The sequence below is a fragment of the Apteryx rowi genome, unplaced genomic scaffold, assembly GCF_003343035.1.
Source record: "Apteryx rowi isolate R43461 unplaced genomic scaffold, aptRow1 scaffold_225, whole genome shotgun sequence".
Taxonomy (NCBI): domain Eukaryota; kingdom Metazoa; phylum Chordata; class Aves; order Apterygiformes; family Apterygidae; genus Apteryx; species Apteryx rowi.
The window spans coordinates 1,230,554-1,245,376 of record NW_020448586.1 but is presented as its reverse complement, the minus strand read 5'-3'; the positions used below and the strand labels follow the sequence as shown (position 1 = coordinate 1,245,376).

Below are 14,823 nucleotides of genomic sequence, written 5' to 3'. Positions count from 1 at the left end.
CTTATCAACAAAGGGAAGACATTTTCATTTAGACTGCTTAAAGCACTTGTTTACACTTGTTTGAACAAACATTTAGGAGAAAAGCTCTCTGTCCAGGCTTCAACACCTCAAAGAGTTGAGCACTCAACTTAGGGGCCTTTTGTGCCGTTTATGGGAGACTAGAGCAGATACCCCAGACAGAGTTACCACGATTACTCTGACCATCACAGCACCACAAAGATCAGCATCAGTCCTCCAGGTCACCTTTAAAACACCTTCTGATATTGCATTACCAGGACCCAACAGGAAGAAAGCTAGCTGTGCTCCTTAGCCCTGGACCCTGCCAAAGCAAGAGGGGCTCATCTGCTGTCTAAGAGCCCACCAGCTATGCTCTGAAGGCTTAAAACAAAGTAGTCATCTTAAAAAGGCAGTTTAGCTGCCTGGCAGTCCAACAGTAGTGGCAAATTTTAGAGTTGCATGCTTGCTGTGCACCATATTTCCAAAAGGGGGACAGTTGAGAACACAAAATGCTTTTTGGTGGAGTGGGACGGGAGGTCTACTCAGCAGAAAGGCAATGCCTTCACTTCGGGGAAGAGATTTTCCCCTCTTCTCTTCCAGGTGAATCCAGGCCAGGCAGAGTATTTCTTGGGAAAGGCCATTTGTGTTGTGTGCTGCCTTATGGCTTCAAGAGCATCCCCCTCCTGCACATAACCTAAGGATAGCCTGCCAGACTCCTCCGCTGGCTAGCAGTTCAGCAAGGCCGGGCAGCTCAGCGTGCAGGCAAAACACACTCGTTTGCGGCTCCCAGCAGGTTGCTCCATACCAGGACTTCCCGTGCTCCGCCTCTCTGAAACAACTCAAGATTTCCAAGGTACAACACTACAGGACGTATGGAAGAAAATGCACATTGGGAGCTCACTGCTCAGCTAAACGAGAACAAAAAACCCACACGCCCCAAGGCGCCAATTTATTTTTACTCTCACAATGCTGAGCGGTATTTCTCGATCATGTTCTCATTTGCTGAATCTCTATGAAATCCTTGCAGGCTGGAAATTATTTTGAATCATGTATCCAGGACAACAAGGGTAATTCTTACCCGGCATATTAAACATACATAGGCACCAACAGAGCTCTGATGCTTTGAAGATTACCTGGAGTTCAGTATAAGAACCCATTTACATCTTTCTGAAAAGGAGACTTCAGGATTCATTGCCTTCTTTCTCTGGTTCATCTTGCTGTTTCAAGAGATCAGTGGCCCACTGGCAGTGGCCCAGCAGGGCGCACACCCCTCCGGTGGGTACTCCTTCCCAGAATAGCTCGCAACACTGTCAGAACTCATCTATGTTAAATGAGCCCTTAGAAATAGCCCTGCTCCAAGTCTCGGAGACGAGCACCCCTGACACAGGTCCGAGGAGCAAGAAGCTAAGGCCCCCACTGGAACAAGCACCATGACTCAGTCCACCAGCCTCTAACCCGCTCAGTCCAGCCATTAGAAAGTACATTTATAACCTTTTACAGTACAGAAGGAGGAATATGAAAGCACACTTCCCTTCCTAGCCTCCCTCCTATGGGGCTATTACTGGCTTTCATAAGCCATTTTTCCAAGAACAGTGACATTTGCGAGCTTTATTAGAATACTCAGATGGAACAAAAATAAAAGACAGCAGAACTCATTTTACCCTCTCCTGCTGTAGACAAAGACAGCTATGGCAGTTCAGCCTCCAGAAAAACGATGTGAGATTCAACATGCCTAGAAAGCCTTCTGGTGGAAGAACCCAGCATCACAGAGCTATCAAGGCCACGTTCGTTTGAGTTCTCCTAAGGGACTAAGTGACCTGCTCAGGGTGACAGTGCAAGTCCATTGACTTGCTGAAGAACAGGAGCCAGCAAACTGGCTCAACAGAAACTCTGCAACTGGCTGGGAAGTGTGACGGCGTGGTCTGTTGTCAAACATAAGCCACCCAAGCGGGAGCTTCAAGTCATCCCATGTGATGGGCCTGTGCTTCTCGCTGATATGGGGAAGACAAGTTGCCCAACACCCAATTTATCACTAGGAAACTCAAAAGAATAGTTTTAGCCTTTTATCAAAAAGTCACAAGACCAAGATAACAAATTACAGGCTACTAATTATTTATATAAAAAAGCATATATATTTACATGTAAATACAAGCAGAGTAGCTGGAAAGACAGGGAGTCCCTTTGCAAGTAAAGATCTGTATGATTAAAAAAAAAGAGTCCAGGGTATCATGACACAAGAATCAGATACCTAAAGAGAAAATTGAAAAAAGAAAAAAGAAAGGACCCAGCGGGCCCTTTGCTCTGAAGGTAATTGCAGCAGCCTTCGGCTCCAGACTGCAAGACACAGAGCAGGAACAAACAGCAAAAGCCCCAAATTACAGACAACAAGCAGGTCAGTGTAACAGCAGCCTCCTTCCTAGCTGGGAGAACAGATAAAGGACACACATTGCAATATGTTCCTGTGCTAAGGAATCCAGAAGGCAACTGAGAGATAGAGGCCACGCTCTTCGTTTTGTTCAACACCCCCCCCAAAAAAACCAGAAAACAACAACAAAAAAAAAACAAACAAAAAACCCAGTATGTCAATTAAGTGTTCTTCATCAACCCTGAGAATGAAGAGGAAATCCACATTTTGCCCTCTGCTCTGCCTTTTACTGGCAGAACAGCAGCGAGCACCAGTGCCTGACGGCTTCACTGGCCTTTGAGGCCAGCTCCCAGCTGGTACAGCTCAAACTTGGGCTCACGCTCCTCAGTCTCTGAAACCCCAGCGCCAAGACGCACCCAACAGCAGCAGGCACCTCTCCCACATTGCTAGCATTCCACCACAGAGAGGATCTCCTCCTTTCAGCCAGGGCACCACGCTCTGGCATCCTGCAAGACCAGAGAGCATTAGCACTGAATGGATTTTTGTTTTAACACCAGTTTTAACTCAAACAGCATGAAATGCTTGCTGCAAGTTCTCTGGTCCATTCACCCACAGATCAAAAAAATTTGCCTTTCGATGGGTTGAGCATCCCGAGCCCTGTCACAGCAAACGCTCTTCTCCACCGGCCATACCCTCCGCATTCAAGCCTCACTACATACAGCTAGCACTCGTGGGTATTTACAGCACTCAATACTTGCCTCAAACGTGACAAAGTCATCAAACTCATCAGGACAGGTCGAGGCTTCCTCCTCAGGGGTATATCCCATATCATACAACTGGCTGTCAGGATCTGCAGAGGAAAATGAAAAAGAAAGAATCACCAAAAGGAAACCTATACCCTCAAATAAAGGGCAACCTTGGGAGCCAAGGAAGCAGAAGAACAAGAACCGCCTTTTGCACGCACCAGTGCCTTCAGCTTTCAGAAAGGACCTCGGTTTCCAGGCATCCCAACATGACCAAGGTGGAGAGGCAATTCAGGTGCTGTTCCCTGGCAGAGGTCCAAGGAGTCCCTTTCCAGCTCAGATAGGGAAGAATCCAGGTGCTAGCCCTATCTTCTCACCATGCACTGGCCCTGCCATGGTCTCCGTTTCTTTTCCCGATTCCTTCCCTACCACTATTCTCCTGCATCCTCTTATTCTTCTCCCAGAAGGCTTTAATTCTGCTGTGGGCAGGGAATACATTAGTTCTGTGTGCGACAGCCAACTACCATGGGAACAGTAGAGAAAGCAGGCTGCACTGAAGCTTTTATCGTTCACTGTTCCTCCTGCGACCAGCCGCATCAGGAGGAGAGGAAGATAGGAGGCTTTCAAGGAGACTTCTTAAAAAATTACCCCTCCTGCCCCCAAACACTCATCCGCAGCGGAGCAGAGCACAATTTCTCCAAGCCCATACGCTGAGGAAGCGAGTGTAAATTCCCCAGGCTCCCTCAAGCAATGGCTAATGCCCGATCCAGCACACGACCTAGATCACAGCCTGGAAACACCAAATCAAGATCAGATGCTGTAGTCCCAAAATAAATAGCAGGCTCAAAACCGCATGCCTTGGAGCTGCATACATTGCGGCACTAGGTCTGTCTGATGTAGATAAACTTGGCCAGGCAGAGGGAGTCATTATGTCAGTGCTCCCAGGGAAGCTCTGCAACCGCGCAGGATTTTGGGAGGGACAGGCTTTCCTTTTACGGCTGATAGGGGCAGATGATGAGAGAAGAGCTACAAAGCACAGTCTGCTTTCAGCGTCCGTCAGGCTAGTGGTTTCCCAGCAGGCTGGCAAGGCAGCCAATTCAAAGTGCTTCTAGGCTGGAGTCCAAATCAAAGGGGCACATAAGTCATATTAAGCTTTGCTGCAGTGGAGCAGCCCAGCCACCCAGATGGGATCAGACATAAGCACTTCCAAAGGGCATATTCCATATATAGTCACAGTGAGGCCTCAGAACCGCTCCCGCTTCAAGTCCATCTCCAAAAATCAAGGAGGACCATTTTTCATTAATGGATCTACATGGTTAGTATGAACTCAAGTGATTAGGGCACAGGACAGAGCAAGAAGGCAGGCTTGCAGTGACGTTCCCCCCCACCCCCCCACCCCCAAAAACATCACAACCACCAACACACACCATCCCCGAACACCCTCCTCAGTGCTTCTTGCAGCTAGCCATTAAATGCAAACACAGTCAAGGCTCCAGGAGATGCTGAAGCCACCTACTTGATGGATACCTCCAGTCCAGGCTACGGGCTGTAAAGCTGTGGGAGCGGGGCGAAGACAAACAGATGGCATTCTCAGAAATGACACCTTCCCTGACCTAGATATGCGGCTCTCGGTGGCGAGATGATAAATCAGAACCAGGAATAAGCGGAATTGCTTTTCCAGAAGCTGGTGTATGACAACATGCTCTACAGCAAGCACATGGTGGGGTCATAGCTTCAGTGAATGAAAGGTGCTCTTGTTCGCAATTTGTGATTTCAATATCCCCACTGCTTCCCTCGGTCACAGCACTGGGCAAGCAGTGCTGCTATGAGCTGTTTTTCCAACTGTGGGGGTCTTTTGGCTTGTAACCCTGAGCAAGGCAGTGAGACCATGCGTGGAAAAGCCGGTGCACAAGCACACCATTGAAGGTAAGCAAACCTTGGACCACCTCCCCCACTAACAGTTTGAGCATGTTAAGTATCTTAAGACTGCATTCTCCCTCCCCACAAACATTATTCCATCCTGACCTCCTCCGCTCCACCCCATGGTCTGAGCTGCTGGGCTTTGCCTAGAGTGACATCTACTCAACCAGGCTGGACAGAGCATGCTGCAGCCTGCAATTGAAAGGAGTCTTGCCATTAATGGTTCCAGTCGCTATTCTGACATTAGAGAGCCTAGGACAGGGACCTGTCGGCTGCAAAGCTGCAGGAACAGCTGAGAGTCACACTCAGAGGAGCCTCTCCCTACTTCTTTGGGAAAATTCAATAGACAATCTATGCCACATCCCCAGAACAGACAGGACAACTGCACCTCTTAAACTAGACCGTGCCGCACAGGTGATGGCCGCCTCTAAGCAGAGAACTAATGTGCTCCAGTAATGGGAACATCCAAATGATGTTTGGAGGTGCCAGTTGGATCAGCTGACAGGGGCCCACTCTGCACGTGCTGCTCCTGTGCCCTGGCCAGGGCACTGCCCCTCGGGGTTCCCAGGTCGCCGTTCTGCTCTCCGCGCACGTCTGCAGCCTCAGAGCAGTACAAGGACTTATTCTTCAGCACAGTTAGCAGTTGAATGGTTGAGCTGAGTGGCGAGACTCGAGCCAACCAGCTGGGTGCTGGGTGGCTGCCAGGGGCACTTGTTATCTGATCTAGCATCTCCCCCTGCAGGGCCAGGCAACTCAGACGCAGTCTTACTGGTATCCACCCTGCAAGACCATTTCCAGTGCTACTGGTGGCAACACCACGGCAGCTCCAGGAAATGTCAGAGCACTCTGAAGGCAGAAGGAGCCAGGCATGGGGCTGCTCCCTTCTGCCTGTTCCCCCTGCCAAAAAAAACGACACACAGAAGGGTCCTGATTTTCTACAGACACAGATAAAGCTATTTATTCAGCTCATTCCTTCCAAAGGGAGCTGCAAAGGGAGGATTTTCCATCAAGCAAAGGCTTCCAGTTCCTTTTGGAAGCTGAGGTAGAAAGCTGTGGGCAGCCAACACAAGCAGCTCACCGCTACTGCCCGACAGCAACTGTCTCTATTATAATTCTGCCTAAATCAAGTGTTTCCTACACTGCTCCTGGAACGTTCCCAGCCCTTCGGGTGGTTCTTGGTGCAGGGGAGAATGAGACGGCTGGTTGCTCCATCTGTTTGCAGAGCGAGCGTGCTGCGGAGGGGGTCTCTTTTCACACACAATCTACTTTCACAGCAAGCCAAGAACTTCAAAGAGAGATCCTTTTTCCAGGTCTCAAGGTCAGAGCTGCACACTTGCTGGTGGCCTGTTCAGCAGTAGCCGTGACCAGGAGACAGCAGGGAACACCGAATGTTTCCACATCCCCACGCTCCCAAGTCGGAGCCACTTGCTCCACTCTGAACAAAACAAACAAAGGTCGACTTTTCTACTTGATTCATTCCCTCCCCCTCCTAAAAAGCATATGGTGCTTTGTATATAGGGAGAGTTGCCATGGAGAGCTTGCCTGCCTGTCTTCCAGCACAATAGGCTGCATTAAGCTTTCAAATCCCTGTCCAAAGGAGCCAAAAAAGCCCAGGAGAACTTAGCTGCTCGACCGGTGCTCCACACACATGAAAAGCACCATCTCCCCGACGCAGAAAGCCACGCAGCAGGAGCATGGCAGGCTTCATTCACCGCTACACTGTCAACAGCAGAGCAGGATGGACATGGGGCACCAGTGTTGCACCACACAACCCTGCTCCAACTATAGCAACACATGGTGAGGGTAAAGGAGGACAAACGTGCAAATTCACTCTGCTCTCCTCCTCTGGCTTCAAACCCAAATCCCAGCTGATCCCCTCTTCTCCCTCGCACCCCCTTCCCTGTGCCTCTCAACGTAAAGCATACTTCCATCTCCTACGCCTACCCTTGTATTCACCTGACCTCTTCCTTCTCCTCTGAATGTTGATGTGGTTAGGACATCTGAAGCCACCTCTTCCCAACACCACTGAAAACCATAGATTTTCCCCAAAGATTCAGATGTCACAAACTTTGGTATCTGTTACCTCCTGAAGAGTGCTTGCCCCTGCATTTGCTTCTCCCATCTGAGTATCCACGACTGACCTCTCCCAAATTTTCAGTTCTGTATCAGTCACTCCCATTGCTGATCCTGTTAAATCTGAGCAGAGCTAAAAATCTAAAAGCCAAAAATCAGGCTCCAAGAGACTCTACAGGGAGCTTTACTACCCAGTCATCCTATAAAGAGGCTATAAGCTATACGTTACATCTTTTTCCCCCAATTAATTACACTGAACTGTTAGGCTGGAATGTGTGGGCAGGGTACCAGTCATTTGGATAAAGCAGTGATAAAATTTTGCTGCTGCAGTAATTTAACTAAGGTGATGTTGCTGATAGAGAATTTACAGAAGTAATTGCTGTAACCAATAAGACTAGGAACATTTAATATATCATTCAGTAAAGCTAAAGTGAATTTGGAAGAGGCAGAAAAAGCAGACTAAATGTGGAGAGGGACGTTCCTGAAGTCCTCCCATGGCCATGGGAACGCTGCATACACCACTCCACCCACCAGGCCTCAAGCAAGCTGTGAGTGCAGGAACAAGAGCTCCCAGTGAGCTGCCCTTGACTTTTAACCATTAAAAAAAAAAAAAAAAACAAACAAAAAAAACCACACACACCAACAACCCACCACGCACACACCACACACACTCTATCCATACCTGAGAGCAATGCAGCAAGCCTTCAACTCATGGTAGGTTTCTATGGCTTTGTTAGAAGAGTAGGATATTTTACACAGACTCCAATCCAACCGTCATTTCTGCCTGGTCGTACCCCTGACTGCTCTTTCTAATGTTCTCTGGATGACCACATTGCCCCAAATCACAAGCCAAACCTGTTCTCTAGGTCAGGCTCTCTCCTGCAAACTCATTCTCTTTCTGCCCGCACTAGATCTCTGTTCTGGCTCCTCCTCATCAGTCTGTCTGTACAAGGAAGCCCACCACAACACACAGCTCCTGGGTTTTCTTTCTGCTTGCCACCTCCCTTACGATTATGGCCACCACCCACAGCTTTCCTGCTGCTTAAACCCACTATATGGGCACCAGCTTGCACACTTTCTGGGCATCATTTGTACGCTATAACCTTACCAAACTGTCCTCTCTAGCATCCCTTTGACACTCTTTCCTGTACCTGCACACAACTAAACTTCTCTTTCTACCTTGAGAAGTCTCCTGCTGCCCAACACACACCCATTCAAACCCCATGGAAGAGACCACCCTCCAAAATCTCATTGCATCAACCACATCATCATTTAGGAGATGGAGATTCATATTCATGCAAATTCTTGGACAGCTGTGAGTCCAGCTTTGATCGGTCAGCCACAGCAGCTGTCTTTTCCCCCCACCACATATTTCACTTTCTGCTTTCCCCAGTGCTGCCCTGCTTATGGATGCCCAGACTTATGGCACTGAATTATATCCTACATCTCCCCCCACTCTTAAGATGCCCTCATCTCTCCCAGCATTTTAAAAAACATTGTCCAAACACTGCCATGTATGGCTTGTGACATGGACCATCTCCGTTGGAGCACATCTGTATGATCTCCCACTGACAGTATATTTGTTGTCCTGTCATTTGTCCAGACTGCAAGCCAAGGGCAATCTCGGTCCAGTATCTGTCAAGCATCTGGAGCCACTGGCCAAACTCTAGAGCAGCACTGCCAACAGCAGACACACACAACCAATTGCACGATGGTGGAAGACTTCGCGTAGTGCACACGCAGCCAGGGAGAAAGCAGGACAGGTCACAGGCTGCTCTCCCCAGGGCAAGAAGTCAGACTGCTTGAATTTCTGATGCACTCCCACAGTGGCCTCAGACACATTCTCCATCAGAAGAATCACCGCTATTCAAAAGGGCTTGGAGATGCAATAGTAACTCGGGCTTTTCAAGAAATAACACAGAGCACAGAGCCACAGCAAAGGAAGCCACAGAGCACAGAAGGCTCCTGAAATAGCTTCTAAAAGCTGCTTTCAGAAGACAGAGGATTTGAGTGAAAAAGACACCTTGAGTGAAGAGCTGTGGGTACAGTAGTGACACACAGGTCAGAAACAGAGCCAGTTTTATCTACTTCGTATAGGCATGACCTAGAAAAACAGAGCCTTTCAGAAGTATTTAAGTCATCTGCCAACACACACTGTGCGTACTGCTGCAAGCCACAGAGCCACAAACTCAAAGTCAGTTGAACAGTATGGATTACGTGCAGCTAACACACTTGAATTATTCAACACAGTAATAAGGCTGGGGACCTGCATGAATGGCACACAAAAAAAAAGATAGGGAACACAGTCAGAGCCCTAGTAGAAGGCCTGGTGGTAGCACAGTGATACAGGAGGCAGGAATAAGTCTAAAAAAAAAAGAAAAAAAATCCAGGTTAGCACCAGGGGCTACAGGCAATTAGGAGGACCTCACATGCACAGCAAAGAGTCGGTGGGGAAGCCACTATGCAGAAGCTAGTATTTCCAAAGGTGTCTCAGGGTACCGTGCTTTCATTTTAGTCCCAAGCATCCATGTATCATTAGTAACTGCAGGATAAAGCTAGCACCAGCCCAACCATCCTCCCTTTTACCTTTGCCTTCAGTAAGTGATATGGGAGCACATTTATAATTTGATGTCCTCTGTCTTCATACAAAAAAAAATGCTGGAAATGGGAAGCCATTTTCCCCTCCACATCAGATTTCTCATGTCACCAGTGGCATCTTTGCACCCCCTAAGATGAACGCTACATCTCCACCAGCATGTGTGTCTTCACAAGGAACCTAGTCTCTGTAGGCTTGGGGGAAGAAACACACCTCTCTCCAACCTCAAGTCTTCTCCCCAGCACCACAGACCCTCTCCTTACACGACTGCAGTGTGAAGTGGCAAATCTGCTTTTCCTACAACTCAACATGCTGACTCCTCCAGAGAGGAAACAACTGGCTGAGAGCACTTACTGAAGACTATTATTTTTACAACCACAAGTTACTACAACAACAGAATATTCAAGTAAAAATCTCCGGCTCTCAGTGTCTCTTAATTCTGACACTGCTCAAGGAGGAAGTGTCAGAATTAAGGTTGCTTACACAACACTCACCTGATCTCCTCACAGAAAATGTTTTAACAGTTCTTAATTTCTTGGATAGCATTGCTCTATGGATTGGTACTTATCAAATATTCCTTTTTATCCTCTTAGTTCAGCACAGACCCTCAAGCTTTATTTAGAAATACCACCTAAAAACATAAACAGAATCAACTTCATGGTCTGCAAGCATCTTGGAAGCATAAATCTAGCTACCTTCACTTTACCTCAGATCAGGTAAGCATTGCAGGACCTCTCGAAAAAAGATCGCATGCAACTGTGTAAACACCAGAACATCCTAATTTAGCTTCTCAGAGCACACTCAATGCAGATGCAGCCTTTGGGACATGCAGCTGCTGCTCTGAGAACATGCAAGTGGGAACTTTTACTAGAGGCTCAACATCTTGCCTGTTTTGGGCAGAAGCGCACAAGTGACAAGAGGCGCCTTCTAGTTAAGTTGCACCCCCCCCCCCCCACACACACACACAAAAATAAAGAAAACCCTGGCTCAAGAGCCTGGATGCATCAGGTCTTTTAACATGCTGGATAACACACACAAACAGGTTACTCTGCTGCTGGCTGTAGTAGAGCTGTTTGGAGCCCCTTTCCTTCAAAGTCCCTTGAAGGCTATGCAGGTTAATAGGAAGATGCTGCTTAAAGCTCATATGATTAAACACCCTTTCCCATTTCTACCCTGAACTTGCAACACTGCCAAAAAATTCCCTCTGAAATGAGCCAAACCGTGTACTACATACCACTGAAGAGGAGGGGGAACCATACTTTATTTGGAGTACTTTTAGCTCAAACTGACTTATGTAAAAAAAAAAAAAAAAATTATATATATATATAGCCAGGAGAAAAATAAAGGTAATAGGGAGTCCTTTAAGGTTGTTTTTAAATCCTTCATCCAGCATAGGAGTCCCCAAAGCAAGGAGGACAGTGTCAGAGACAGCCAGCCAACCTTCTTTCCTGTCATTATTGAGGGGAGGCAAAAATAAATGAGTGACCTAATACAGCAGTCAGAAGCCCCCAAAACTATGTAATGCAGACACCAGCAGGGATCATCAGCACGTAAGCTAATTCCATCACTGGGCTATAAGCTTTTAATAAACCTCATTTCAGCCCAGTTTTCAAAGGTTTTGGTAATATTTTGTTTTCTGGAAACAGCACCAAGTTATCTGTGTCTGATCATTCTCTTTCAGCTGAAAAGACAACAGTTTAGGAACACTACTATATTTGAAGCATTCAACCTTTTAAATTGAGCAGTACAATACCTGTTAGAATGGGTCCAAAGGGCCAAACACGATGTTGCCAAGATCTTACTGGCTTAATAGAAGCATTTTTATAATAAGTTGTCATATTGTTTCTGCTGACTTCTCTATAACTATTGGCTGTGTTACAATCTAGATTCAAAATAAAACAGGTTTCAGAAGCAAGGAAGTGGAAAAAGTTAGTTGAGAACTCGAGTCATGGCCTCAAAGTCACAAGAGCTCGCAAAACAGCATGGAAGCAAAGCAGCTCTGTGATGCACACAGTTGGCTTTGAACAGGCGACAATCCTTCAGCAGAGGTGGCTTCAGTGCAGTTCTGTGACCATCTAATCAATGAATTCAACACTGGTCACCTTGTTAGCAGAAGTACCTCCTCTTTGAAGGAGAAGTAAGTTGCCCAGTTGCTAAATGGACAGATTCACAGGAGAAGTCTGTACTCACTTTGGAAGCAATAAAGAGATCATCAAGCAGAAAGATATCTGAGGGACATGCACAGCAGTTCAGGAGGAGAAACATGGCTTGGTGCAGACAGAAAGGGATCAAGGTCAAGAAGAAATCGGAAATGGTTCATCAGAATACCGGGGATGGTTTCTGCCAAGGTGACCTCTTAATGTGGGCAATGCGCTACCCACCAGAGCCAGCCCGACTTGCTGCTCACACATCACAGCTTGAACCCAGCAGCTGTACAATTGCAACCAATTTCTCAGCAAAGCAGAAAAGCCACATCACATGTCACAGCGAAGAGCAAGACCAGAAAACATTTGAAAGAAACAAGCTTTTGCCACATCAGTCTGTCAAGGCATCACAAGGGTACACTCACTGCACAGTCACAAGCCTCCAGGCCGTGAGAGTCGAGCAGTGTTCTGGGAGAAGCAGAAGTTGCAGATGAGTAATTATCCCTTCACTAATAGCACCAGATTGACTGGATTCCCAACGAGGAATTGCCTGACAGCTCTGGCTGGACGGCCTGTCTGGAGAAGCAGAACGACAGGCTGCATATATTCTTGCTACCTAAGCTTAGGAATCAAAATCCATTCATCATGCAAAATCCGACCTGACCCCTAGCCAAATATTTCTGGTGAGGACAGAAGAGATACTCTTCAGCTTCCTGGACTGAACCAAAACTTAATAATCTCTCACTCTGGAGCGTATTCAAAACATCCAAACCTGCAAAACCAAAATACGTAGGACTTGGACCATGACCATCACCCATCTGCAGTCCCCAGCGCAGCGCAGCCTCCTTCCCCACCCGCCAAGTGACAGGCTAGCCCAGTGCTCTCAAAAGGATTAGTAGCAACAGATGTGGAACAAAACAACATACTACTACGCAGAAAGGAAAAATATGATGGAGAAATACTAGGACAGCAGATGGATTATGAGAAAAGTCTCTTTTGTAACAGGAGTTTACATTTGGTTTTAGTCCTCTTTTCCAAAGAGGAGAGAGTTCTAAGTCTGAGGCTCTAATAAAATACCATTCTGCACTTTTTTTTTATATTGACCATCTCCAAGAAAATAAGTAGTCCCTGTACTGCCTTCTCTTCTTTCTCCAGCGGAGGTTTGTTTTTTTTTTTTTAGGCCCAAACTTAGCCCTTTCAACTGCAGTTTAAACTCACTCCAGCTTGCCTTTGTCAGGCTTGGGTTATGTTCAGAGTGTTCAGAGAGTCTAAGCAGCCACCACAAGTTTATTCTACTTCTTCAGAACAACACGGGGAAGTCCCTGGTTATTCTCCCTACGCATCTGCAATCTTTTTTTTTTTCTGCAAGAAATCTGGCTGGGCAGCAACACTTTCCCTCACAAGGAACTGCGCATAAATGGTGACACTTTGGACATTCGATCAAAGATAAATGCTTGCCACGATAAGTGAAGGGCAGCTTTGCATTGCTATGAACTGAAGGAATTCCTCTAGATTTTTGTTTTGTTTTTGCCCATTTTGGGCCTGGAACCTGTTATACTTTGACAGTGACAGGATGCAGCAAGATTTCTCTGGCATATGCATCAAAAATATTCATAAAGCAAGAATTCTCAAAATTGCAAGAGATTCTTGTGTAAATCCATCTCATTCCCTCAGACCCTGAGGGCTGCTGAGCCTTAGCAGCAGTTTTATGGCAGCACATTTGAGCAATTCGCTGCCATCCTTATTCCAGAGCTGTGATAAGGCCTACGGACATAGCTTCTACAATGCTCCTGCGCTTCTCGTGAAAGTAGGTCAATGCAGCATGTCATCTGCGAGGTTGTTTTTGGGAAGACGCCCTCCCTGCTCAGGCATGGCGTACAGACAGGAGGCCAGCCTCGGTCCTGATGTAACAGCTCACCACGCTGCCAAGTTACAAAAAATAACCCCAATTGCTTATTTGAACTCAAAGGCAGATGCAAACACCACCACCACACACCACACACTTCTCATGAGCCGAAAGTGTTCTGCATTCCCCCCCCCCCCCCCCCCCCCCCCCCTTCCTGGGCCGAAAAGTTTTTCCCTTCCCCCCCCCCCCCCAGCATTCGGATGTTTCTCTATCACATTAAAGCAGAAGTAAACAGTTACTCGAAAGAGCTTGAGCACAGCGTGGTCTGGCAGTTGTGCTCATTCCTGCTCCAGACCTCGACCAGGAGAGGACACGCTCCGCAGCTGGGCGACGTTAACTTCTTCCCTGCCTCCCCAGCCAAAGCTCGCTCTGAAGGAGAGCGAACAGCTACCGACGCTCATCCAGATCTCGCTGCTTACGCGAAAGCGGGGAAAGCAGCCCGTAATCGGAGAAGCTACATGACTGGAGAGAAAGGGTTCGGTAGTTTTTACAGTTTTGTTCTGCTGCTCCCTGCCCCGCTCCGGTCCCCAGGAGACCGGAGGAGCCTCGTTGCCCTCCGGCCACAGCACCCTCCGCTCTGCTCCACGGCAAGGACGCAGAAGGCACGGTAGGGGTTCAAGCGGCTACTGAAAATAAGCGTGGAGAACCAAGCTACATCTGCAGAGGCAGGTGGCTAAGCAGGTACGGCTTTCAGGGCTTTCCCTTTATTTCAAGGGGTCGAAGGATAAGAAAGGGTTTGGCAATAGGCACCTGAGGAAGCATCCCCTTTGAGAAGATGCTGGGGGTCCTCGAAGCAGGATGAAGTTTGGCTACCCTTCCCCAGACACCCCTGCACGAGAGGACCAGCATTTCACAGGAGAACGCCTCCATGCTCCTGTTGACATATGTCGTCATCTCCTTTCAGAGAAGTCTCTGCAGTAGAGGGATGGAGAGACCTCACACCATTTTGACCAGCAGGACACCACTGAAACAGCTCACCACCATCACAGCCCAGCACGTCACACTCCTAACTCCTCCTTCCCCGCCAGTGAGGGAGTTAAACCAACTCAGCTGACGACCCTTGCATATCTTCATGTGCA

At 47.6% G+C, this 14,823-nt stretch overlaps 1 protein-coding gene across 1 annotated transcript in view; it reads right to left on the bottom strand.

The window, feature by feature from the left end:
* The window catches only part of RAB11FIP3 (RAB11 family interacting protein 3), a 74,153-nt gene that overhangs the window by 43,273 nt on the left and 16,057 nt on the right, over positions 1-14,823 (bottom strand). The window contains exon 4 of the mRNA XM_026065229.1: positions 3,121-3,212. Coding sequence (XP_025921014.1) covers positions 3,121-3,212 — 92 coding nt within the window. The remainder of the gene's footprint in view (positions 1-3,120; positions 3,213-14,823) is intronic.